Source organism: Apaloderma vittatum, unplaced genomic scaffold, assembly GCF_000703405.1.
Source record: "Apaloderma vittatum isolate BGI_N311 unplaced genomic scaffold, ASM70340v1 scaffold51, whole genome shotgun sequence".
Lineage (NCBI taxonomy): Eukaryota > Metazoa > Chordata > Aves > Trogoniformes > Trogonidae > Apaloderma > Apaloderma vittatum.
In genome coordinates this window covers 43,589-71,003 of record NW_009700611.1, presented here as the reverse complement: position 1 = coordinate 71,003, position 27,415 = coordinate 43,589, and the positions used below count along the sequence as shown (strand labels likewise).

The following is a 27,415-nucleotide window of genomic DNA, read 5'->3' as shown; positions in this document are numbered from 1 at the left end:
GCATCCTAAGACTAAAATAAATCCATTTAAAATTTTGAAGGATAAGATTTTTTTGTGTACTGTACTTTGGCTTAAATCAAATGTAGCTGGCACGCACTTTCAAAAACTGTTTTTAAGCATTACGTGGTGGTGTGAAATGAAGTGAAAATTATGTGTTGTTTATATTTACAGGCAGAGTAGGTGGTTTTGGCTGACAAGAAATATAGACTACCGTGTCTTGCAGTTGCAAGGAGACGACCTCACACTTAAATTACTCTGTTTTCAACTGAAGTACAAGCAGAGAAAGTTTTAGTTAAATACGATTTCTTTCTCTTCATTAGCTTGTCCAGGCAGACCATAAATGAACTAATAGCAACTGAACAGTAAGGAAAAAAAGAATCTCTTCTCCCTTTGGACGAAATGAGTTTAACGCTGCTTCTTTGTATCGTTTAGAAAGACGCTCTAATATGGCATTTACACAACTCAACATTTGCTCTTACTGATTTCTTTTGCAAGGCCCCAGGTCTCTCATCATCCTAAATCTGAAACCTGTCTCGCTCTCCTCCCTCTTCTGGAATGATCTCCAGATGTGCTCCAGAGAGCTGCAAGGACAGAAATAACTAATAGCTAATCCTATGGCATCCTCTCAGAGGAAAAACTTTTTTCCTCCTGAATTATGAGCTGCATTTCATATTATTGCACTGAAGAACTACAAACAAATAGCACATTCTCTACTTCTCAAGCTTTACTGCACATAGTTTTCCATTTATACCATAACTAATTAAAATCAATCTTCAAATCAACAACAGATGCTTTGGTATCATGCAATAATGTGTCCAGTGACTGAGGGGCAAGTCCCAAAACTGATAGTTTTGTGCAAATGTTGCTTGAAAATTAATAGCAGGTATTACAAAGGTAGCACATAAAGGAGATGATGCACTACCCAAGTCTAATCAGCTGTAAGAAGTCACACAGAAGGAATGGTGTCTGTGTACTAAGGCAAAACCAAGGCAGGCATGGTATAGGAAAGACTTATGACCTACACTAGATCCTGCATGTCACACAAGAAATAAACATATTTAAAGGGAGAAAACTGCTTCTAGCATTTGCTCTAGTACGTGACTTTATAGCCCACTTTTCATTAACAAGAAATACTGATCTCTTTGAAGTCTTTACAACACCTGCAACAGGGCCTTTTGAACATGATAGCCAGTCTGGGTTTGGGCCTGGTCTGAGTTTGCAGCCCTAACTCTCAACGGGGTTATGAGGGGATGGAGTGCGCCCTAAGTAAGTTTGCAGATGATGCCAAATTAGGTGGGTGTGTTGATCTGCTGGAGCGTAGGGAGGCTCTACCGAGGGATCTAGACAGGCTGGATCAATGGGCCAAGGCCAATTGTATGAGGTTAAACAAGGCCAAGTGCCGAGTCCTGCCCTTGCGTCACAACAACCCCATGGAAGTATATAGACTTGGGGATGTGTGGTTGGGTGACCGCACGTCGGAAAAGGACCTAGAGTGTTGGCTGATAGGTAGCTGAACATGAGCCAGCAGCATGCTCAGGTGGCCAAGGCAGCCAATGGCATCCAGGCTTGTATTAGAAATAGTGTGGCCAGCAGGAGTAGGGAGGTGAATGTCCCCTGTACTTGGCACTGGTGAGGCCACACCTTGAATGTTGTGTTCAGTTCTGGGCCCCTCACTACGAGAGGGATATTGAGGCACTGGAACATGTCCAGAAAAGGGCAACGAGGCTCATGAAGGGTCTGGAGCACAAGTCCTGGGAGGAGCAGCCGAAGGAACTGGGACTGTTCAGCCTGGAGAAAAGGAGGCTGAGGCGAGACCTTACCACTCTCTACAACTACCTGCAAGGGCGCTGGAGGGAGGAAGGCTTCAGCATTTTCTCTCTAGTGACAAGCAACAGGACTAGAGGAAATGGCTGGAAGTTGCACCAGGGGAGGTTTAGGCTGGATGTTAGGAAGAATTTCTTCACTGAAAGGGTCATTGGGCACTGGAACAGGCTGCCCAGGGCAGTGGTGGATTCACCATCCCTGGAGGTGTTTAAATAACATGTTGATCTGGTGCTCAGGGACATGGTTTAGTGGTGACCTGGCAGTGCCACATTAATGGTTGGACTCGATCTTAAAGGTCTCTTCCAACCAAAGAGATTCAGTGACAGTCTCTGGTGCTGTGTCCCTTTCATGCATACAGCCCCACTGACTGTCAGCAGCAAATGCACTGCAATCACACTGGCTGTAACAGCATCTGAAACGTGAGACCTCCAAAAAGGGTGACTTGAAGGAATTGTGCCTGCAGTTAACAGTCACATGAACATTGGGACTGAGTGCCTGTCAAGGAGGACAGAGAGTAAAATCAGGCTGTAAATACGCTTTTGAGTGATGCCTTGAAGGATGTAGCACATAGGGAGGAATTTAGAGTGAAAAAAGTTGGAAAGCTCAGATTAGCCTCAGGTGGGCTAACGACTGGGTTGTGACAGACACTTATTGCTGGGTCATTTTTCTGCAGGGCATGAATACATTCCTCACAGAAGCCTACACATGTCTGAGTCACCCTAAGGTCACCAAAGCCACTTTAACTCTGCCCTGAATATCATAAGGACTATGACTACGGTACTCGTAACAATGTTTTAAAGTAATGTTAAGATGTATATCCAGCTTTTTAATTCACAGTGGTATTACAAGATCCAGCTGGATTGACTAGGAAAGACAGATAGCTTATCCAATAGCACAGCATATTTGGTTTTCTTTGAGGACACTTGAAAAATTTTTACTCTTTATAAGTTTTTTAGCAACATAGCTCTAAAGAAGAGATTGATGCATCAATAATGTTGTCTCTACTTCTAGATATGCTTCATCTTTGAATTTGCATTATCTGCTGGGATTTGCATCATTTGCCAGGAGACACATCATTAACAATTTTTTGCACAAGCATTAAACCAACAGATCTCCAAACTATTTCTGGTGTCACCTGACATGAATTGCTATAGTACAAAACAAAGTTCTGAACAAGGACAATGGCCATTTTGAGAGACATTCAAATACCTGAAAATACATCTGGTAGCTGAGGCTGGCATATAAAATTTTCCTAATCACTGAAATCCACCTTGGACTCCTATTGTTATATGGTACCACTCCCAGCCCTCAAAATAATGAAAACAAACTACCGAGAAGATGACAATCCAATAAGCAGTCAGGTCATCGAAGCTCATCTATCCATCCTTCAGAAATATCCTTGTACCTCCAGGGGCAAAATAAAGGCTTCTTAAAGTGTAGGGGAAGAGAAGGAGAGGAATATGCAGGGACACTCATCTGGGTGTGGGAAAAGAAGGTGCACATACCCCTCCTTGCATTATTTCTGTAAAGCAGAACCCTGGGGTGCAGGCTCCAGACCAGACAAGCACCCAGTGACTATAGAAGGTTCATGAGACACAGAAATATAAGCTCACATCCTTTTTTAAATTTGAATTGCTTTTTTACTTGAAATAAGTCCCCTAACTACTGAGTTAGTATCTATAGCAGAGTGCTCTGCTCCGTCTCCCTCCCCTTACCCAAAGTCCATCATTCTCCAAACAAGCAGAGTCTCCTGTCAAAGCTTGGGCTAAGATGAACTCTTTCTTGCCTTCAGACTCAACTCCTTTCTTCAGAAACTCCTCCTGAGCACAATAAGGTACTGCTACTGCAAGGACGAGGTCCTGGAGGAAGTGACTCCCTTTAAGTGTGTAAGAAGGAATCTCTGATCTCACTGGTAACGTAGGAAATGGTGACCTTGTTGAGAAAGGCCACTAACCACGGACACGTTGCAGTGATACTGTCCCTGCAGAGGAAACTAGTGGTCAATGCTCTTTTAAGAAAGGTCAGCAGTGAGAATTTTTGAAAGATAATACATATTAGCTGCTGTTAAAGAATAAGCATCAAGTAATTCACACTACGTTTCTTCCTACAGTGCGACTATGTAAAAGTTCTTTGTAAATTAATGATATGGGAATCATAGAATCATAGAATGGTTTGGGTTGGAAGGGACTTTAAAGATCACCTAGTTCCAACCCCCCTGCCATGGGCAGGGACACCTCCCAGTAGATCACGTTGCTCAAAGCCCCATCCAGCCTGGCCTTGAACACTGCCAGGGATGTGGCATCCACAGCTTCCCTGGGCAATCTGTTCCAGTGTCTCGCCACCCTCACGGGAAAGAACTTCTGCCTAATGCCTAATCTAAATCTACCCTGCTCTAGTTTAAAACCACTGCCACTCATCCTATTGCTACACACCCTTGTAAGCAGTCTCTCCTCAGCTTTCCTGCAGGTCCCCTTCAGGTACTGGGAGGCCACTATAAGGTACCCCTGGAGCCTTCTCTTCTCCAGGCTGAAGAATCCCAACTCCCTCAATCTGTGCTCCTAGTAGACGTGCTTCAGCGCTCTGATCATCTTTGTAGCCCTCTCCTGGAAATTTGAAAAGTCTGATTTTCATCATTAGGAGTATATTAATGAGATATTTTTTCTAAATATTTTAAAGAAACTAATTTAAAATCAGAATTTAAAATAGAAGTGAAAACTAGATTAATTTGCAAATTCTCAGACAATTCTGATCTCAAAATGTAAGTGCTGCAATTTTTAAGTACACAAGAAAGAAGCTAAATTTCTAGTTTAAATGCAAAAAAGATTAAAGCCAAATTCAAATAGGAAGGCACTGACTATAAGAATTGTAGCTATTAGAAACAACAATCAGTTATAACTTAGCTAAACTGCAATTAATTTTTTTCAGAATTCGTGCATTTAGCTGTAGTCTGAAAAGCTCTCTCCACTATGTGCTATAATTTTAGGGAAGATGCGCCGTAGCCTTCACAGGTAACAGATTTTGCTGAAGACTCTAGCAGCTCTAAATAAAACTTGTTTTCTTCAGACATGCCATTTTAGACAGTTGTCATATTCTGTTTCCAAAACATCTGGAAAGTAACTGAGAGCCTGTTTCACAGGGGCTGAAGTCTTGAGGGACTGATGCTCAAAATTCATTTAGGATCATTTAAGTGCTCAATTGCCACGCATGGCATTCCCACAGTTGGATGTAACACGTGCGGTGACGGTGTTTGACCTTGTGCAGTGGTTGGCGCCGTACTTACGTTAGTGACCACAGCCAAAATGGCTATGCCTTGCATGATGGGCTGCCAGGCACCGATGTCTTGTGCCTTCTGGGGAACCATGCGCCTGAACTGGGTTGTCAGCTTCCACGCATCCAACCGGATTTCCAACATGTTGTTAATAAGAGCCAGAAGAGGACCCAGAGGGAACGACGCCACGAACAGAGTGACAAAGCCAAACTGTATAACTGTCAAAGGGAGAGGTTAGATACATTGATGAGGCTTTCACTTACTGGAGATACGCATGGATGAACATGTATACTTTATGTACTCCAGCTCTGGGGAAAGGGGCAAGAAGGAGTAGCTGAATTCCTAGCAAATCTTCTGCATGAGAAGATAGGAGCACAACAAAATAACTGTTAAGTGAAGGTGACAGCAAAACATTACAAGTCATAACACACCAAGAGGAACTATTCTGGGTATTTAAACATCCATTTCTTTCTTACATCCTCATTGTGAGGACCTGGAAATCTAATGACTATCTGTCTCAGTGCTGTGCTGGAAAGCCTGGACTAACAACTATCTTATTGGTGTGTGGGTGCTGTGACATGTATGCTGGCGATGCTGTGATGGAATGGGCGGTGGCAACAAACTGGAGATCCACCAGCTCCCACGAGACCAGCAACAAGTCCTGGTGACTGCAGACTCCAGTGGAGCAGTCTGACACAGGGCTCTGCTGTACAACACCAGAACATGGAAGTGGTCTGCCTTCTGGATGCATTTCTCAGAGGATGGGGCAAAGAAGAAGCAGTATGCCTTGCATAATCACGTTATAAATTGGATTAAGGCTTAGCTGCTTAATAAAAGCTTGCAAAACTATCTCTAATGGCTCATCAAAATGTATCTATCCTGGAAAACATTCATTTCTCCTCTGTCTATAAGCTTATTAAGCATCTCTTGTATGAAGATTTTCTTTAAAGCATGTTTGTATCCAGCAGTCTTAGCAAATCTGAACTAAACTGCTACTTACCCATTTCAAGATATTCATAAAACAGTCCAAGCTTTCCAATGGGCTGCAGGTGGTAGTCCTGTTCCCAACGTGGAACAACTTTTTCTGATCTGGCAGCTGCACAGTATCTTCCAATTAGATTCTTCACCCAACTATCAGCCAGGGGGGGAAAAAAAAAAGATGACTAACATTGGTAAAACCTTTAGAGTACAGTAAATGGAAATTCGTGCTGTTACAGCTTTCAACAGTGGGTTTAGTTATTCTTGAATTACTGAAAACTTCCTTCAAACATGAGTATAATCTCCTGTTGTCTGATCCTGAAAGCAGTTACTTACAACCATAAACAAGAGTGTAAAAGGGCAATATATCAGAATCATAACAATTTACACTTTTGTTGTACAGGTGAATGACCACATAAAATTCAAGGTAACAAAAAATCAAATTAAATGTAGGCCTGTAGTTACACAGATTAATTCCTTCTGAATCACAGAATGGTTGGCACTGGAAGGCACTTCTAGAGGTCAACTGGTACAACCCCTCCATGCACAGGCAGGGCTACCCAGACCTGGTTGCTCAGTACTGTATCCAGATGGCTTTTCAGTATCCCCAAGGATGCAGCTGAATATACCATTGGCCTTCTCCGCCATAAGGGCATACTGCTGGCTCAAGTTCATCTTAGTGTCCACCAGGAACCCCAGTCTCTTTTCTGCCAAGCTGTTTTCCAGCTGGCTGGCCCCCAGCATATACTGGTGCAGGTGTTGTTCTTCCCCAGGTGCATGGCTTTGCATTTTCCCTTGTTGAATTCCACAAGGTTCTTGTCAACCCATTTCTCCAGCCTGTCAAGGTCCCTCTGGGTAGTAGCTTAACTTACCAGTTTGATGTCACCAACAAACTTGCTGATGGTGCACTCTGTGCCCTCATCCAGATCATTAATGAAGATGTTAAACAGGATGGAAGCCAGTAGTGATCCCTGGGGTACACTGCTAGTCACTGGCCTCCAACTAGACCTCATGATCACCACCGTTTGGGCCTGGCCATTCTGCCATTTTTCAGTCCACCTCACTGTCTGCTCATGCAGCCCATACTTCAACAGCTTCTCTAAGAGGCCTTTACGGAAGACAGTGTCAACAGCCTTACTGAAAACCAGGTAGACAATATCCACCATCTACTGAGCCGGTCATTCCATCATAGAAGGTTAGCAGGTTGATCAATCATGACTTTGCCATGGTAAACCCATGCTGACTAATCTTGATGATTATCTCATCCTTCATGTGTCTGGAGATATTGTTTTCAGGATTAGCTGCTCCTTCACCTTCCCAAGGATTGAGGTGAGACTGATCTTATCATCTGAAAGTCTTGCATGAGAATTTAAGAAAACTGATGAAATGGCTGTAGCCAACTTTGTCAGTCATGGATTCATATTTAAAAAAAAAAAAGTCTATCAGCAGAGAAAAAACCCAAATGCTTCTCATTATACTTTCAGAGATATAAAATGAGAGAGCAGTTAAGAACCAGATTCAGAAGTGATACTCAGCATTTCAACACCTGCATGTTATTTGTCACCCTGGGAAGTGAATTAAAAATTCTGGTCAGATGAATATATTCCCTTTACACAAAAGGGGGGTTATCTATTTATGGGTGGAGCTGACATCTGCAGGCATGCTCAATCTACGAACCCTTCCCCAGGTAAAAGAAAATGTTGAAGAGAAGATGGGTCCACAGGCCCATCCTGCAACCAGCAACATATACAGCAATATTGGGGTCTGGAGGAACTGTATCTCAGCAGAGCACCTGGCCTCAGCCTTGCGCAATATTTATCATACGCTTTGAAATGGGGTCACTGTGCAGCAAAGGAGCACAATTCATGGGCTTGGGTGAGCCACAGCCAGAGGGAATGCATTGCTGTGGGCTGGTGCTTATGGCATGAGCAAAGTGGGAGTTCCCTACTTCAAAGCCACATATCAGGCACTGATCAGCATAAAATAAAGAACAAGTCTAGGGAGAAGAAACAGAGTCCTGGATAGTATCTTATACTAAATTAAACTGAAAGCATTTTTGTTTAGCACCTTGTGGAGATCTGCCCCACTGAAAGGGCACGTATAGACGCTATGAATGTCAAATACGACAGTAAAAATAAATGAGTTAAATTAGTAACTTATACATGACTTTCAAAAGCCCAATGTATAACAACAAATCATTCCACTCAATATTAAGCAACGGTCTTTAGTTTAATATTTTCAGAACTTCCATTGCCTCAGTTTTATATATTTGACCCGAAACACATTGAGTCTGATTTGCAGAGGAAGGAAGCATTTCTGATCAGAACTAAAATCAATCAGAATGACAGAGACAGGAGCTCAGACCTACCAGGCTGAAAATATCCAAGCTGCCTAAAAAGACCCCAGAAGACCGATCTTATTCTTCTAGAATACAATATGTGCCTATCAAATATAGTGACCAAATGCCTGAATGCATCAGACAAAGCAGTATCTTTCAAATATGACAGAGCAGATTGCTTAATAGTTTGAACTTACGGAACAAGCACTTCCTGAATATTGTTCCAGATTGCTTTACCTCCTACTATGATGGCAAGCTGAGTTGTGAGTTCGAGGAGACACCCTCCTGGATCACACTAAAGGTTGGGAAAGACATGAAAAATGTTTGAAATTGGGTGACTTTTCAGGCATGAGTGAAAGATTTAATGTAATACATTCCTCATTTATTATGATAACATTTCTTAAAGAAACACAGGAAGACTATTTAGGCAAACGTTTCCAGTAAAGGTATGAAAAAGCCACTAGTGAAAGGCCACTAGTGAAAGAGTGAAACATCAGGGTAAGTTAAGCAGCTCTGCACTGTGCTGTCACCAGGCAAGTGCCACCCAGCAGAACAGGAATGTTTCTACTTGATGTTCTCTCCTTCCCTTGTGCCATGTCACAGATTGTTGGATCATGGGAAAATAAGCTTGTCTGGGTACGTGTAATACATTTCTAAGCCCAACTGGTCTTATGTCCTGTTCTTTTATGCTAGAGGTTATTTAGGAGGCAATTGGCTTGGGAGGCAGCCGCTTTTTGAACTCTGATGTCAAATATGTACAGCTATGTTATACACTCCAAACTGCAGCAAAATATCTGGGCTAATGGCTCCTGCTGTTTCAAAACAAAGACTATTTAAATTCTTACCTCTTCATTACGATATTTTCCTAGCCAATAAACTGGATTTCCCGGGTGACCTACAAATTTACCCTTAAAGAAGGCTATGTAGAAGCATGAAGAATAGTAGTTGACAAACTGGAACAAGAACATCTTTGTGGTCAGACTGTTTTCATAATCAGTCTGTGTCCTTGGAAGTTCTGCAATTAAAAAAAATAAATTAAAAAAAGCATGTTATTCTACAACTAACCTATGAGCTGCTTTAGAGCCTCAGCTGGAAAACTATATGTATGCCTTGTGTTCCTTAATATGACTGAAAGCATTACAAATTAGATTGCAGATAATCCCCATGCATACTGCAACTGTTATGCTAACTCTAAAACTATATTAGTTGTAAGAAGGAAAGAACCTGTTTCCCAACAACAAAGAAAAAGAACAGGCAAAAATTCTGTTTATTCAGGGGAAAAAAAGCACCCAAATCTAGCACACTCAGGAAAGATGCACTTTGAACTGATGAAACAGTATTAAATGAAACTATATTGAAACACCACACTACTTCACACATCTAAAGTAGAATAGCTACTTTAATGTTGATGCCTGGATATAAAGAATAATAATATTTGTGACTGTTTATCTATTTAATAACATGGGAATGGTATCTAGCTTTGGAACAGTGACCTTATTTCATTTATTTACAAGAAAATAGCTATTTTCCTCCATAAATAAAAGCTAATGTAATTGAATGTGTTATGCCTTACTGATCTGTTTTCATAAAGCTTGGTTATTATAGTAATTTTCTTTGCTTTGTCTGTTTCACAAGCATAAAACTGTAAACAATTGAACTTTCATGCTGGCTATACAAATTTTCAGGCAAAGAGCTGAATATCATATTCCTCTGATACTGAGGAAAAATCCATATTTGAAAATTTCTAGGTGGCATCGTGTGATTTGGTGAGCAAATTCTGAAACACTTGGTGCAGGTGTTCACGTATTGGAATTTTTATTACACATATGAACGCTATTTTTTCTTGCTATTTTACCCCAGGTTTCTATCTGAGGTACAGCATACCGAAGTCAGTAATCAGGATGGCCACTTTTTCGTAAACAACGTTGAGAACCATAATGACTATAAAGCTGATGAGGGAAGCAGTCACTGAAGTGGCTGTCTGCGGAGTCAGGTACTTGCGGATCGCCTCCGTTCCGCTTATGTGCTGTGACAACGTGGCGGAAAACACCAGGAAAACCGAGAGCCTGTAGACAATGACTCCAATAACTGAAGCAATAATCAAAAGAATCTGCCAAGGAAACGCAAGAAAAATGTTAAAGTTGAACCGCTGGCAGGAGGAAAAAAGTGAGTCTGAAACATGTCTTAAAATAGGCAAAAAGGAAACCAATTGTGTGCCTGTCATTCCATTGCAAGAAGGTGATCAAATAAGATAGAAGACAATAAATACAGAATCCATAAAAGAATCCTTTTTCTCATGCAGCATAGTTAATCTGCAGAAAAGAAAAGAGATCGTCTGGTTTATGACTAATAACAAGGTTTGTACTGACGCAAGTGAAGATAACAAGATGCGTAATCAAATCTTACGCCTCAAGGCAAGTGATGGAAGAAATCTCCCTCTTTTGACATTAGCCAGTTGACAGGTTGGCAAATGTACTAGCAAGTCGGCACTGATTATGAGAGGGGTGCACCTTCTCTTGCACATGATAATATTGTAGACTACAGGCTACATTTTAAGGAATAGACAGATTTTAAGCCAAGTCATGTAATCTGCAGGAGCAGTAATAAAGATCTGTCCACCCCATCCCGCTTGCTATCTCCTCGCTTTTGCTTCTCCTCCTGCTTTTATTTCTTGCTAGCTCTCTAGCTATTATTCAGATTGAGCCCCAGAGAGCAGTGAACCTTTTTTTATGAAAACTGCCATGAATCCACCTACCTTCCCCTACCCGTACATAGTAAGAGTGCAGTGAAACAAATTACAAACCCAGACCAGATCTCTCCCATTCAATCTGAAGTCCTGCCTGTTTACATCCAACAGCAAGCCTCTATTCTTTCCTTTGTTTCAGATGTGTTAAAGGTGAGGCTCTCCTGGGCTGCCAGCCACCATTCTGTCTCCTGTTCGTCTCCTGGATGTCACCTAGGACAAAGTCTTTCCAAGCTGCTGTTCGTGCTACAGGTGAGGAGGACACACAGAATGCTAAAACACTGAGCTTTTCAAGGCGACTTCTCTGGGTACGCTCATCATATTATTTATTGTTTCATGGGTGACTGGGCTGCTTTCAAGTTTTAGTTGTAATAAAAGCAGCAGCTCTGGAAGATTAGAGAGCTCCCAGCTTTGCTCTGTTAAGTGAAATGAAAAACCTGAAAGAGGCCCAGAACTGTGAGACATGATATTGAAGCAAACAGCCAGAACAAGTAGGATAGAAACTGGCAAGGAAGAGAATAGATAAACAAAAGTTTTTCTCCTACTCCTCCCCACCAGCGAAGACATTTGTCTTAAATTAATGAGGGAAAACCCAGCGGACCACATTCACAAGCATAACTCACAAACTACAGCTACAGGATATTTTGTTACATATTTTCTATTGACTGTATGCTAATGAGTATTCATCTGGTGATTACAGCTACCTTCTTCATGTGGATCCATACCTTATGGGCTTGGTTTATGCATCAGATGGAAATCCAGCTCAACCTGTTCCATTGTTACGTTTTGCTCAGCTCAGGAGGATCTTTTTCAGACACTTACTAGAGAAGTAAATTCATGAGGTGAAAGAATAAGAGGAGAACTTTACCCAGAAGAAGACTGCACTTGTACAGAAAGTCATCCGTATGCATTTCCCACAGGCAGTGTATGGCACATGTTCTTCTTGCTGTAAAAGATTCAAAAACAGACCAAGGATGCGCCTAATCTTTTCTTCATATTTTTTTGTGCGCCCCGATTAAAGCCTTTATGACATCGAAGGCAGAAAAAATGGAAAAGAGTCCTTGGTTTTGTTTCCTTTCCTGCTTTCTTATCCTGGAAACTCAAATTCATCCATGATTTCAAAAGCCTTATTTGATTACAGGTGTCTTTTTTTTGCTGCCCATTCTAATTTAAAAATTACTTCCACAGGGGCTGAGTGTCCTCAACTCTTACTGACTTCAGCTATGACAGGATCCACAGTCTTTCTGAATAGACCCATTCTTCTTTGCTGATCATAGCTTCAAACCTCACTGGCTAAAATTTGAAGGCACTAAAATTTTGGTCCCTGGTTCCTGCATTTCTCAGTTTATCTCATAGGAACAACAGGGTGGTTTTCCCAATGAAAATGCCTATCTCAACATGGTGGTGTGAAGATTCATTGAGTCTTTATAGGATCTCTGAGGATCATATTAATTGTATTTTAGCATATTCTTAATTCTTTGAACTGTCTGAGAGGAACTTTGTACCTATGACTTTATACATCAAAGGTGGTATAGGTATAGGAGCTTTTAAACAGAATCAGGCTTTTCGTAGTACAAGATATAAAAAGTAGTTCTATATAGAATAGTTTCAACTATGGCAGTTAATTTTGAAACTTTTCAAGTGCCCTCTAATAAACATTAGTATAATTAGACAGAATGTGAAAGCAATGCAAATAATCAGATAAATGCCAGAGTATATACTGACAGAGAATAATAAGTGAAGCTGAGCTGGAGTGAGCTACAGAAGCTAAAGCCACTCCAAATGCATAATAAACACAGAGCTAAACCAAGATCCTCATAAACATGACTCCTATTTCACTGAAGGGAGGATTATCTTCCTCCCCATGATTTTGCTGATATTAATCGTAATTGGATCTCCATGCACTTAGCAAAAATACCTATTTATATGTTCCAGACAGAAACATCTTTGGTTAAAAAACACAGTCTTGGCATGATATATAATGTAATGTCTTTCCCTCTATTTCACTCTTTTTTCCTGATGCATTCCTAAGCAAAGATAACAAATGCTCTGTGATCTTGGCCTCTGGCAGCAACACTGAATCATTTCTTGTGGGATTTAATAAAGTAGACTTAGTCTCCTAAGCTGGGGACGATGCCTACTTCTGTTTATTTATGACAGTGGAACCTCAGCAGTGCAAACTTCTCAAACAGGCAACCACTTTAAGGTGCCTACAGTGAGGAATAAATTCCCTCCCACATATCTGTACTTGGTAAGTTCACTATTTCCAGGCCAGCTTATCAGCTCTCCTTGAAACACTGCTGATTTATAGAGCTTCAGTACAGATTTGCCATTTTCATAGTGTCCTCTCATAACATGTACAACAATTGCAGTAGCCATCACCCGTTACCAAAACACTCCTTACCTGTGTGATTTCATTCATTACTACATGAGTGCACTGAGCTTCATATTCCGGGCGAACTTGTTCTTCTTGCTCTAAGTACTCAACTGTGTCCCATTCATACTCCAGTTCAGCCTGCCGTCGCTTCCAAAACTCCAAAAACAAAGTAACTGTCCAGAAGACAGACAAAATGAGGAATACCATGTGAGTATTGGACACTGTTTGATTCCCTGGGCTATAATACATAGCTCAGATCTCCACAAACACGAAAAAAATCCAACCTTGGTGTGACTATGAAAATAACTGGATCTACTTTATGCAATTATTGTTTTGGATATATAAGTACTTTACTAAGAGAAACCTGGGATAAGTGGTGGTAAGCACGTGATAAAGAGTAAATTTAATTTATTTGCTTTCTGCCTAAGGCTAGAATATAAACACTTTGGATTTTCATATTATAGACTCCTTTTGAAAAATTTTATCATGGGATGCATAAAAAAAGCAAGTTGGTTGGGTAGGTGAGGACGAAACACCGAAAAGTGCAGGACTTCCAGAAAAGAACTCAGTATGTCAAAAATTGCCACAAGGAAAAGTTCACGTTCATGCAGTCTGCAATCTTTGGACAAATTATCAGTTTGTAACCTGCCTCTGCTAGCACGGATCTGAGGGGGCTGCAGCTCCCTTTGCATGGCAGGGAGCTTAGAAACTCCCTGGGCTGGACCAGCAGTTTCCTTGGACTGGGCTCCTACAACTGGAAGCACTGGGGAACCAGGTACACAGATGCCTAAGTGGTACTGGCTAGACATGAACCCAGCCAAGCTCAACACTTTGTCTTAAAACTTGATGAAGGTAGATTTGGCTACAGAGACAATGACAGACCCAGGCGAGGAGGCTGGAAGGAGCTCAGGACGATGGGTGTGAGTACCACGCTCCCCAGCACACCCAGATGCTTTATTACTGAAGACAGTGAATCCTCAGGTTGAGCAGTCAGGAGGAATTAGGATCCCATCACTGTGCTCCTCCTTACTCTCATTGTCTGGGAGTAATTAACCCTAAGAGTGGGCTTTTTTTATTAGTTTGGCCCCCTCATCCTAAATGATGAAACATCAATGGCATGCACTTAAAAGTCCAAACATTAATATTTCCAAAATGAGGTGTGGTCAGTAAACCCCAAACCGAAGCATTTAAAAATGAGAAAACTCCATGGGCTGGACTGTGGCATCTGCACACAGGCAAAACCCCAGGAAACCCCCCACCCCTGACTACTCAGAGGACTTTTTCACAAGGACTTCTCTGCTACTTCATGCTTAGAAGCACAAAGGCCATTCCAAGCAGTGGGCCAGAGGATCACACCTACTTTCTCCTGCAAGGAGATTAGTCTTCCATAAACCTCTAACTGCTGCCTAGTTCAAATCACAGTAAGCTACAGGCTATACTGATATATTCCAGCTGCAAATCCAGCTGCTGCTGGGGAGTCCAGAAGTGCAGGGCCTCCTTCCGTGACAGCCTCTGTGCCAACAGCGAAAGAAAGGCATATAACATAAGAAGACTTCTATTTGATAAAATAAGCCAGGAGCCAAGTTGCAGCTTTCACAGCAGGGAACAAGCTGCTGCTGGATTTGACATTTTCCTTTTATTTTGAACCAGCATTTTTTTTTAACACTGGAAAGAAAGTGACTTCAAAATCAGGAGATCTGAGCACTAATTCCACCTCAGTCTGGTAATTTGTCATGTTGTTTTTTGCACGTCCCCCAACACTGCCATTCAGTATGGCCCAGGTATTTCGCCTCTGAAGCTGTGTTACCGAGGACTGAAAAGAAATGCCTCCACTGGAGAACATTTGTTCATTTAACTGCTTTGGTTCAAGGAGGGGATCCAGTGATGGCAGCAAGCGAAGTGGAAGCTGCTCCTTGGCTGGTTGAGTTGTACCATCACAGGAGAAGTTGCACAAGTGTTTGTCCAGAGCATTAATGTATAGGGGGCTAATTCCTGAGGCCACACTCCCTGGTGTTTCATCGTGCTTTAAGCTCTTTGAAGTGAACACACGAAAAAACTATGCAATTATTAGAAGTGTATTGATGATAATGATGCAATAATATATCTAAAAATCTAATATTACTTTAATAGTTTTGGACCAGAAGGTCTACAAAAGTTTTACAGCAAGATGAAAATTACAGCTGGAATTGCACCAGGACTTGGCTCATTTGGATTCAGCACAGTTTTGACTGAATTTCTGTAATACAATTCACCTCATATATAGTGGACTTATGACAAGAATACTAACAGGCCTTGCAGCCATCACTAGAATCATGCAGCTTAACTGTGTAATTCTTACTTTTGGAACCATTCTTCAGATTAGGAAACACAATTTTAATTAAAAAGCAAACTGCAAATAAATTAGTTATTCAGATGCAGAAGATTACATTAGTATCAGACTTCTAATTTTCTTTCATTTAGAGAATTTCCTGCTGGCATTTTGATTTTAGCCTATATTTTAAAATAAATATTCTTTTTGAAATTATATGCTTCATCTTATACTTCTTTAAAGCAGCAGGTATTCTGAAGCACTTTAGATCATCATAAGAAAATAAAAATAAATGCATTTTGCAAAGAAAGCGAATTATGTGTTCTTGTCAGTCTACATCTGAATTCCAAATGTTACATGGGCTATTTTCTCTATAGAATCCTGTATACAGGTCTAACACTGAACTTATTTTAGTAATTTCTGGATAAGACAGTGCAATAAAAGCCGGTTAACACAGCTGATAATATGAACAAAGGAAAATAAATGTTGTCTAATCCCTTGAATATAGCATCAAGTGGTTTCACCCATAGGAAACATGGTTTCAGATATATTTTCTCTGCTAAAAGATAAATCTAGCACTTATAACTACTACACTTTTAACAACCATTTTCTTGAATAAAGACAGGAGGAAAAAATGTAATATATGGAAATGTATTAAATGACTATTTTCCAATTGCCTTGTGCAGTCATACAGCTGTTAATAGGCACAGACAGCTCCAAAACTCTTTGGAAAAAACTGTCTCTGACAGATATATTTAAGCATGAGGCTGGCTCCTGCTGGATGAACATGAGGCAGCTTTGATCACTTCTCTCAGGCTTTTCTCCAAGGAAGATGAAACAAAACAGACACTGAAGACCAACGTAAAGTTTTACAATTTTTTGCTTTCATATGATGCTAAAAAAAGTTGTGTCAATGTATGTGTCTTCTACAGAATTACCTACTAGTGAATTCCTCAGTGTCAGAAAATGAAGTAATTGCAAATTTATCCGTGTTTTCTTGGCTGATGCTAGAGGTTTGGCCAAAAGTAGACAAAAAACCACAGTTGTTGAAATCGACTTACCCCATATTCCCATAAATACTGCAAACACCAGTGTCCCAAAGCTATCAAATATACAGAGTTTCTGGAAAAATGGAAAAGAAAAAAAAAGGCTTAAAATATAACAGACTTTTTTTCCTTCTAGTCTGGCCCAGAACAGAATCTGCTTACTGAACATGTCAATCTTTTGCTTTCATATTGTCTAATAAACAACCTTTTTTGACAGTGTTTCCTCAATCTCTGTCAATGTACACCACCCTCCAGTAAATTAAGGAAACTAAATACAAAGCCCAGAATTAAAAATGCAGCAAGAGGACAGTAAAATGGTGTGTTGTCAAACTTCCTTCCATCTGTTGCATAGGAAGAGGAAAAACAGTGCTTCTGGTCTGGAAACTCAGTGCAGAGTGTTGTATTTTTAATATAGCCACAAAAAGGCAATGGACACATCTGGTTTTCATGATCAGGATGTCAACAAATCAAGCTAGTTAGTAAAAACACTTTCTGATGAGATATCTCTGTGGTCACAATTTGCCTTTTCTCTCCATTGTGGCCTTTTCCCCATGTTCTTATTTCTTTTACCCTTTAAGCACGCTGAAGCAACACATTAAAGCTGGGCAAAATATTTTTGATGAAGAGTGACTGAATCTATGCAAAGGTATGACAGAAGGCTAACATTAGCCTAGTGAAAGAAGGTAAAGGAGAAAGAAAGTGAGGTTCCTCTAGACAGGAATTCAGGGCAAGAGTCTGGCTGTATCGTGGCTAACAGAACTCGGCCGTGCCACAGTTTCTGTCATGGCCAACATCAACCTCTCCTTGTACCATCTCCTCCTTGACAACATGGGCCAAATTCAAGGCACAGATCCAGGTAACTTCTTTGTGGAGGGAGGGGGCACAATTTAGAAACATCAAAACACAGTTTAAACATTTCCTTAGCAAAATTGATCCAGAGCTACTGAATCAAGACTTCAGTAACTGAATCATTTTTTCCTCCCCCAAAAGGAAAAAGTACCTCCAAATGAAACCAAAGCATTTCTTCTTCAATTAAAAAAATGTGTTATTCCTGAAATAAATATGCAGCAGCTATGTGACATAAAAAAACAACAAAGTTTCATCTTAGATCAAACTGGAACAATTAATGCTGTTGTTCTCATGTTTCAAAATTCAGTAACAAGTATTCGCAGAGTTCTAGCAATTATGCATGACACTAGTGGAGGAATAACGTCATTTTATACGTAGTACTAGAGAAAGTGCAACTGAAGTTCAATAGTTTGTCTATAAGCTGTATATGTAGTTACCTTGGATGATTCACAAGTGATGGTGAGGTTCCAGTAGGTACATGCTTTATCACACTGAGGGCACATTATGATATTACCTCCTATGTTGGGATCACATACTTCTTGGCTAAAAACAAAACTAGTCAGTCACTCACCAACACTAAATTCTTCAGCTCTTTTTTGCACATCATGACAGTGCAATAATCTCATGAATTGAGAAATAAATTACAGTGATCTGCTCTCAAGAATTCCTCCCCCACCCTGACAACACATCCCCACTTCCATTCTTAGTCCTCATCTCAAATGAATGACATATGAGGAAAATAATTTCCATCCCTTGTACGTGGTGGCAATTCTCAAAACTGCTCCCATTAAAAATCAAACAACTCTTCAAATATCTCATGCTCTTCAATAAGAAACCCACACTTGCATGCTCACATGCGGTTGGAGGGGAGAAGTAAGAGGAACGTTGCCCACCAGAGCATGGAAGAGCTGCAGAACTGAGATGGCTACTTAGTCCCTGTGGTCTTCTCAAGACGATCAGACTGGAAAACGTGCAGGGGGGAACTGCTGAGGTGATTGAAGGAATGACAGATCTGTCTCCTTAAGAGATGGCAAGAGTTGCCATCTAACTAACACACACTAACCTAGTGTGGTGGAAGCTGAAAGGTGGCGTAATTGCTTTCTATAAATATGTCAGTGGGTTAAACACCAGGAAGAGAGATGAACTATTTAACGAAATGATAATACACAAGGCTAAACGGGTATATATTGGCCAGAGGAGTGAGGCTCTGGGACAGCCCTTCAGAATGTTTTATAAACACCCTTCCCAATGGGGTTATACAGTGTGATGGCCTGTACACAATTTGGCACAGGTATTTCTTCTTGGGTTCTGCCATCGTTGAGTCTTGTCATGTTCTGATGAGGGAATCATGGCTCTGCCTCTCCTCCCAATTTATCCTGGGTGGCCGAAGCCCCCTGCGCTGTTACTCTTCCTCTATTCTTCTCTCAAAATAGAGGAAAGAAATTTTGAGGGTTTTATCAAGGTCTTTGGGCATCTTCTTTAAAGATTATCACAGTGAAAATTACATGTTACATCGATTTGTATTGACTTCTGATTGCCACTCTATTATTCATGTTTCTGCACTAGCTGTGGTGAACCTAATGTAAAAGATAAACAAAATGTTGACATAAACTTTCAGATGTCTATCACTGTAATGGTCCATGGACATCCACTACTCTTCTTGTGTTTTATGCCTTTACCCTCAAATCCACAACTGATGCTGTTCTCAGGCCCTTTCATTTTGCCTCCTTCATTATTACGCAGTTTCTTGCAAACCCTGTGCAGTCCCCTTCTGTTGGGGACTGATGGACTGGTTGAAATTGCACGTGATACTAAAATAGGCCTGAGCAGATACCTCCATGTGCAGTCGTTCCTTGTCAGGTATCCATACAGGAAACAGCCAACTCCTACAACTGCAGCGATGATCAGCATATTAGTGTAAAAGCCCAGCCAAGCAAAGTAGATTCCAATTTTTTCTCCATAGTACTTCCTGTGGAGGGGAAAGGTGGGGGAGGTGGCTTTTTTTTTGTTTGTTTGTTTGTTTTCTGAAATGCAAGTAAATTCACATTTCTGTTTCAAATGGCTTTTCATTTCAGACATTTTTTGCCAACGCATATGGTCATATTCCCCTGGTTTGAACTTTGGGGTTGCAGAGGTATTAAAACTGGGTATTTCTATTACCACTTGTTTGCTTTTATAAGAGAACAGAAAGAGAGAGAGGAAAAAAAAAAGGAAAAAGAGAGCAAGATCATATCTTGCAAATTAAAATTTTAAGTGGTTGCCTCTTCATGAATTGGTTTATCATGAAACCACGCTCAAAGCATGCAGGAACTAATACAGGTGTATGTACCTGCCCTCAGTACTGACCTGCACCTCTTTCACACCCCCAAGCCCAGACCTGCTACATAAATTGCTAGCTCCCTCTGCATTAGTCCCGTCGTAGTCACACCAACCTGATGAAATCCAGGGGTTGCAGCTTGAAAATGTTTTTAGGATGCGCCCATTCTCTGTAGAGAAGGTATCGTTCACTCGGGCAGTTGGGATCAGCTGATGGGTGCCTAAAACTGGACTGCAAAACAGGCGGAGTGCGGGGAAAAGATAATGGTTAATCTAAGCAGCACGGATCTCGTCTCCGCAGGCCATGAAGCCAAAGCCTGGAATAGCTATTTTAGCCAGTCTCACTGCAAGGCAGGAAAGGAGCAGGAAGGCAGCCCTGGGAACGCACCAGGATTCAGGATGGAAGGTGGTTGTCAGAAAGGCACCGAACGCTAAAACAAACGCTTTACACATGAGCTGAAAACAACAGTGAGTCGCAATGAACTTAAATCAAAGCACGTGTCAGTGTCTTGGCGCTTAGGCAGAGAAAATAGGAAAGGATCCAGTCTAATCAGAGCACAGGACTGAATTAAAATTGATTTTAAGAAGCTCTAACATGCTAGCATGCTTTGCTTCAAAATAATATTGTACTGGAATGAAGGCTGGAAAGTCTGAGAGATAAATCCAGGGCTTCCACTCTCTGTTTTAAATTTAAAAGAGAGTTCACATGGAGATAATCTTTTTTTTCTTTCTACTAGGTTATTTGAAAATCTATTGCAATAAAGTCTATTTTATATGAGGGAATTTTCCATTCTTTATCGGTGATGCAATGAGACAAGTGACATTTGTAGAAATCTACAGGCTACTTTTGATTTTCAGAGTAGCTGTGATATATAATTTTAATTGTATAAAAAGATAGTCATTAATTACTAGGCATACTAAGTCCAAATTCCCTTTACTCTGGCACAAACCGCCTGTAAGGCAGGTTTTATATCTTTAAAAGGAAGGCTTAAAAATGGATAGTCATGATGATATTAATTCTATCCTCTAAAGCTTTGGGTTACTTACAAGAAACATAATTTGTCTGAATTCGAACAAAGATTATCTTGAAATCCTGGGAGGCCTCCTGAATTTTTTAAGTGGAGTCCAAACAACTGAAGCAGTTACCATTCATAACCTCTTATGGTCTCAATATCTTCTCAGCAGAACACACCTCTGACACAGAAGGTGGGAGTGTGAGTATTCAATAGATATAATGCAGTTTTTGCTTACTGTATCCCATCTGCAGCCTCACATGGAGTTTTTCCATAGTCAGATGCTCTGAAATCTGATTTTTTTTCTTCATCATTTTCCTTTCCTGTGCTATTGCAAGCCTTTGTACCCCCCCAAAAATTCAGATAACTCGCTTCTTTAAAACTTTAAAAAGCTTCAGAAGCGTAGCTACAAAAGCTGGATTTCTTATTGCAAGATGAAATTTAACCTAGTTAAACTGTTCCCCATATGACTCTGCCATCACCTGTGAGGTGTTGGACTGGACAGACAGAGCCTTCCTGCAGAACCCCGAGTGTTCCTGCATGCATGTCGCAATGTTTGGGAACTATGGGAATGTTTCTCACTGCTTGAGACTGACACACATCCTAAAATTTGTATTCTACATCTTCGTTAACGATGTTGATATTTGTTAGGAATTTTAATACTGAAAAAAAGGGACAACATTAAAATGAATTTATAACTGGTGATATGGTGCATCATGTGCACTATCACTCAGTTCAGGCACTTTACTGAGCTACATCTCCCAGAGAATACAAGTTTAACACCTCCTAAATGAAATATATTGATTTTCAGTTCTGGAGCTACATTTTTGACCAACAATACTTCAGATGAAAACCTCTTTAGCCAAAGTATGTCCTGTTCTACTATGTGGATATAATAACCAGTCAACAAGTAAGGCAATCAATAGTCCTTGTATCTTTTGATATAAATCCCATAGGTATAGCTCAGACTTCTAATTTGAAATATATTTTAGTTACAAACACTGGACTTACGTCATGAAGGGGAAATGCCGCTTTGTAGATTCCAGTGTCCAGTAATTTGTTAATGCCAAACTTTTTCACATTGTTTTTGGTTGCATATTCCACACGGGACAAGATAAAATGAACCTGAAATGTATAAAATATTTTTGTATCTCTTGCAACCTGAAAGTAATCATATAGAGCTATACCTCTCTCAGCATATAATTGAGTTAAGAAAAGCTAAACAGTGCAGCCAAAATTAATTGCACAGGGTATAGGAACCATTCAAAAATCTCCAGAACAGAAATGAGACAAATGTAAGGAATGGTTTCCTTCTGGATTGTCCAGGCTGTTTCACAAATCAAGCAGAACTGTTGCATCCCAAATATTTCCACATTTTCAGGATGCTTTCATGAATGTAACCCATTTGGTTACAGGATTCTTTTTAAGAATAAATGCTAGAAATACTTCACGGACTTACAATTCGGCTTCTAGTTGCAGGATTGAAAAACGTGTCTTTGTCTTGAATATAGAAGTTGGACAAATATTCCTTTTGAAAAGGGGCAGTGAAAAACTCTTGCTCAGGTTTGATGACATTTTCATCCACTCTGAAGAATCTACTAAACCAGTTGAAAGCAGAGTCTCGGGTTTTCAGGTCATTGGGTTGCAGGGGCAATTTGATGTGCATAACCTCAGCATATGTGCACAGCACCTCCCAAGGTGCGTGCACTTTCAAAAAAATAATCTTTTCATCCAAAACCTAAAGTGAAAGAATATTAAAAATACCTACGTAAGGAAATGAAAGCAAAGAATTTTTCATGACAATTCTCAAACTATCCAGAAGTTTCTTTCTCTTTACAGCTTATAGGTGGCCTATTCAAAGTTACGTTCACTGTCCATATTAGCAAATATACCATCAGCTTCTGTAAAAGCGCTGACACGAAGTGGAAACATTTGGACACATAAAAGTATATAAAAAAATGAGTTAAATGTTCTCTTAATGCTTCATACTTACATCTCTGTAAAGTACTTTACAAAGCAATTAAATCTTAAAAACACTTCCCCCATATGGGTTAATAAGGAGTGCTCATGCACATAGCCTGGCAGGGCAGCTGTGGCTTTGGAGTGTCAGAGACTCCCCAAGAGCTCAAGTACAACCCCAGGGTGATGTGACTTGATGGAAACAAGTTAGGCATCCAAGGGTGCTCGTGGGCAACATGAACTCCCAGCTTCATAGGGAGACTGGGGAGAGGGAATCAGAAATGAGCTGAGACTGCTGAGAAAGACAGCACGGGGCACATTTGCTCCCAGCTGCCTGCCCAAACCAGCGCCAGGATGCAGTGCGAACCCTGACGGCCACTTTTGTCTCCTGTCCACACATCAGCAGTAGACCTTTTACTCCCACATGTCCTACCCAGCCAGAGTAGGGGAGAACCTCTCCTCAGAGTGTAGCTGTTAATTTTTATCTTCCAAGTGCTGAGCAAGCACAACCTATGTAATCTCCCAGCTTCCTATCTTTTATCTGGCAGAGGAAGGAACGGATACAAAGTTTAGAAGATTTCACATTGGATCATAGAGATACTACTGATGGAAAAAAAAATGGTCCTTTTCTTCCTGAGAGGAGAGAAATGTTACAGTAAATTCATACATCCAGTTTTCCTTATTCCCATGGCTGGGTCTCCATTCACAAAGAGAAGAGCACTCACTGATCTTGTTGCTTCAAGTTGCAAGCCATTGTTCATCAGGTTTGATTCAAATACTTGTCTCTTCCTCTGTTAAAAGATATTGAACACTGTAAAACATCTGTTCCAGATTTCACAAATATGTAGGCATAGAAGAATGGAATTGCATCCCAAAAGCAAAAATTGTTGGGTTATCTCTATAGGCCACCTGACAGCTACTGTGGTGACAGGTTCAGTCTTACCTACTAATCCTGATAATGTTTTTTTGTCTGATATGCAATATTGCCCTCAAATGCAATTGCAGAGAATTCACCCTCACAGTTCCTGGTACATGACAGAAGTAAAAATGTGCCCCAAATTTTGAATTTTGAGAGCAACTACCCCTGAAACTTGGGATCTTCTTCACTGTCAGTCACTAACTGAATTATTGATGGCAGCCTCCCACCTTCCCATTAATCTTCCCTTTAGCAAGTGTCCATCTCAAGGGCTTTCCAGCTCACTTTCCTTCTGGCAACCTCTAACACTATTCTTTCATGACTTCACACAGTGATTCAAAATGTAGCATCCCTCTTGATTTCAGTCCATAGATAAGCATTCCCAAAGGAAGAAGCTGAGAGCTCTAGCACTTGTAGAGTCAATGGTGCTATTCTAGGAGCATTCAATGTTCCCAGAAGGACATGATAAGTTTTCCTGAGTAAAGATGAAATTCATAGATTATTTTACTTTTACTTCACAGTTACCAGCACTTGGCAGGTAGTGAGTTACAAAAATTCTGAGATGTCTTTGCAGTCTTGAATTTGCTTCTTCACACACGACCTCCCCCCAAAAAAGACACAGAGACAAGCAGCCTCTTGACCCCTAAAGATATAACTTTCTGCCTTTTTATTCCAGTGAATATTATCTCCTTCTTAGGTTACAGAAAGGAAGAGCCAAATCTTTCAATCTGTCTTCTTCTTTCATCAACACCACAATTCTCCTTATTCTTCTCTCTTCTCAGGATATGACCACTATTCCAAACTCTTCATGGAAGTACCTCTCCATGTCCCATTAATCCACTTGCTTATTGGTGGCAGTGTAATGCTCTTTGTATTTTTTCATTGTGTATATAACATCATATATATACATGTGATACGCACATTTATAATACATTGTATGTGTCTAATACTTTCAATTATCTAAAATTTTGATTATGCGTGAACCTTGAAGAAAATACTTAATGTAGCTGTTTCCTGTGACCTCTAAGTCTCTTTCTTGTACTAACAGTGCTTAGAGTCCTAATTGTGAATGAATGAGGTTTTTCCTTGCAGTAACATATTTCCTTGCATTTTTTAACATTTTGTAGGTAGTAGTCCTCTCCATTCTCCTTCAAAGCTAAAGGTTCAAAGTCATCTTGGCTTCAAACTACATAATGATTTCCTCTGAAATTTTTGTTCTCTCATAACTCAATCCTCTTACAAGATAACTAATATATGCAGTATACAATACAGGAGTTGTTTGTTACTCCACTCTTAGCTCTTCTACCACTTAATCCTACTTCTTTGTTTCTTCCATATTCACCCAGTTTTTTGTAAGGTGAATAATACTGAATCATGAAAATATTTCAAGCCGAGTTCTGTTTTGTTTCAGTAAAAAAAAAAGGCAGAGGGAAAATTACCTGTTTAATTTCTTCCTAAAGAGCACAAAGAGGGATGCAGGGTAATTCTCATTTCTAGAGGTCTAGTACTTTTTTTTTTTTTAATCTTACCATTCAGATTGCTTTAATAATTTATTATGAAAAGGAGTTCCCCAAATTAATTTTGCCCTCAAAATCTTAGAGGAATGTTGACAATATTAAGGTTTCTAATAATGCATTAATGCAAGTAGTGAGAAACAAAGCCCCTGGGAGGCTTTGCTAATTAGGGGCTTTGCTATTTTATATAAATGATAGAATTATGCATATGATGATCTATGGGGGAGCTAGACTTCTACCCAGAGGAGTCTATAGTGGTTTTTGCATTGACTAGGGAATACAGAATAAAGATATGATAACTTATTAGGCTGGAGGGCAAAGACTGTCCAAAGTTTATTTTCGTATCCGGCATTTTGCTCAGTTACCTGCAAGGCTAAGTTGTAATGATAATGTAATCATGGTGATGCTGCTGACCTAAACCTGACAGAGATTTTGATGACTGAATGGCTATCCAATAGACAAACCACCACAGGACACATAATCATTTACAGTCTTTAAGAAAGTCAAAACATAGTGTAAGTAAACGCCATGTATTGCAGGCATGTAGAAGGGTTAGATCCTGGGAACTGCTTTTCCACCATAATGCTTTCAATATCTGGTGATCGTCTTGCCAAGCTGTGAAGACTAACAAGATTGTGAGTCTGAAAATTGGTAGCAGACCACTAGCAGTTTTATTTTTTGTGTTTTGTAAATGGTAGGGAGCACTTGCTTTGATTACAGTGGCAGTAGAACGTCAACTCATCTCTTTGTTTAGTTTCTTTCGCGGAAAGAGAAAAGTGCCCCACAACAATATCTCTGTGGCTTTAGGGGAAAAATTCTAACATGGAAGAAGTGCTTGAATAGTCACCTCTGCCTTATTTGACAGGCAGCAGATAAATCACAGTCAATATGAGAAAGAGCATGAGGTCCAAAGCCTCCCCCATGGAAATCAGTGTAAGGGACTGGAGAGAATCACTGTATCAATATTAGCTGCCAACTCTTACACTTTCTTTAATGGTATTTGGAAGCTTTTCTGAAAGTCCCAGCTGTCAGCACTGGGAAATTAATTGATTGAGAAGCTCTGCTTCTGTAAGTTTCTTTCCCTTACGTTTGCAGATAATCATAAAAATATGAGGTAGAATATGCTATAAAGGCTCACACACAAAAAAAGGAAACCCAAAGAACTCCAAAAACATATTTTCTGAGATACTCACTGATTTTAAGCCAGCCTCGTGATTTTCTGAAACCTGATACAAGACCGCACAGAACCGCCAATGCTGCAGCCCAGCCCTGCTCTCCATAGTGGCTTCTAGTCACCCCGTGTGGAAAGCCCCATTTCTGGTGCTGTGAACATACGCAGTAACTTGAGAGTAATTCTCCCTTTCCATTTGTCTTCCCATCCTTCTGCCATCCTTCCTCCCACCAATTAGGCAAAGAAGTAAATTCTGGGTTTGAAGTTACCTCAGGAACAACGATTTTGTATCAGTGGGTTCCTGCTTCAAAACCAATCCACCCAGCAGCGATCGGGGCAGCTGTGGTTGCCCTCCTCCCAGCGCCAAAGGTCCCTTTCATCCTTGTTATCAGACTTCCTGGGAAGGTCGTCTGAGTACGCTAGCATGTAGAGTCTGCCTCAAATCACCACAAAAAACAGCACTGAGGTACCCTTCTTTCTGTAAACCCAAGTATTGGTCTCTCACTACAGGTATGACACATGCAAAGAGTGGGAGAAGTGCGATTTGTTCTTGAAAAGCTATCCAAGCTTTTTTTTTTTTTTTAATCTAAACTAAACAAGTCTAGAGGCAGGGACTGTTCATTGTTTGCTTATGGAGACAAACTTTTCTAGCCCTGCTAAAGTCCTCCATAAGACTGTACTTCAGAAAAAGATGTGTGCAATATTCTTTGTGAATTACAGTTTTCATTTAATTTGAAAAATAAACCAAACCGTCCATTTCTGTGATTACTTCACAGCTGGAAATTAAGGTTTCAT

The 27,415-nt window shown here is 40.4% G+C and overlaps 1 protein-coding gene across 1 annotated transcript in view; it reads right to left on the bottom strand.

The window, feature by feature from the left end:
• ANO6 (anoctamin 6) overlaps positions 1–27,415 on the bottom strand; it is a gene marked incomplete at its 5' end in the record, with an annotated part of 47,685 nt that overhangs the window by 3,815 nt on the left and 16,455 nt on the right. The window contains 14 exons of the mRNA XM_009878792.1: positions 5,105–5,310; positions 6,093–6,223; positions 8,606–8,703; positions 9,254–9,423; positions 10,293–10,518; positions 12,020–12,097; positions 13,556–13,701; positions 16,898–16,958; positions 18,169–18,274; positions 19,566–19,700; positions 20,164–20,279; positions 22,072–22,185; positions 22,520–22,798; positions 23,745–23,810. Coding sequence (XP_009877094.1) covers positions 5,105–5,310; positions 6,093–6,223; positions 8,606–8,703; positions 9,254–9,423; positions 10,293–10,518; positions 12,020–12,097; positions 13,556–13,701; positions 16,898–16,958; positions 18,169–18,274; positions 19,566–19,700; positions 20,164–20,279; positions 22,072–22,185; positions 22,520–22,798; positions 23,745–23,810 — 1,932 coding nt within the window. The remainder of the gene's footprint in view (positions 1–5,104; positions 5,311–6,092; positions 6,224–8,605; positions 8,704–9,253; positions 9,424–10,292; positions 10,519–12,019; positions 12,098–13,555; positions 13,702–16,897; positions 16,959–18,168; positions 18,275–19,565; positions 19,701–20,163; positions 20,280–22,071; positions 22,186–22,519; positions 22,799–23,744; positions 23,811–27,415) is intronic.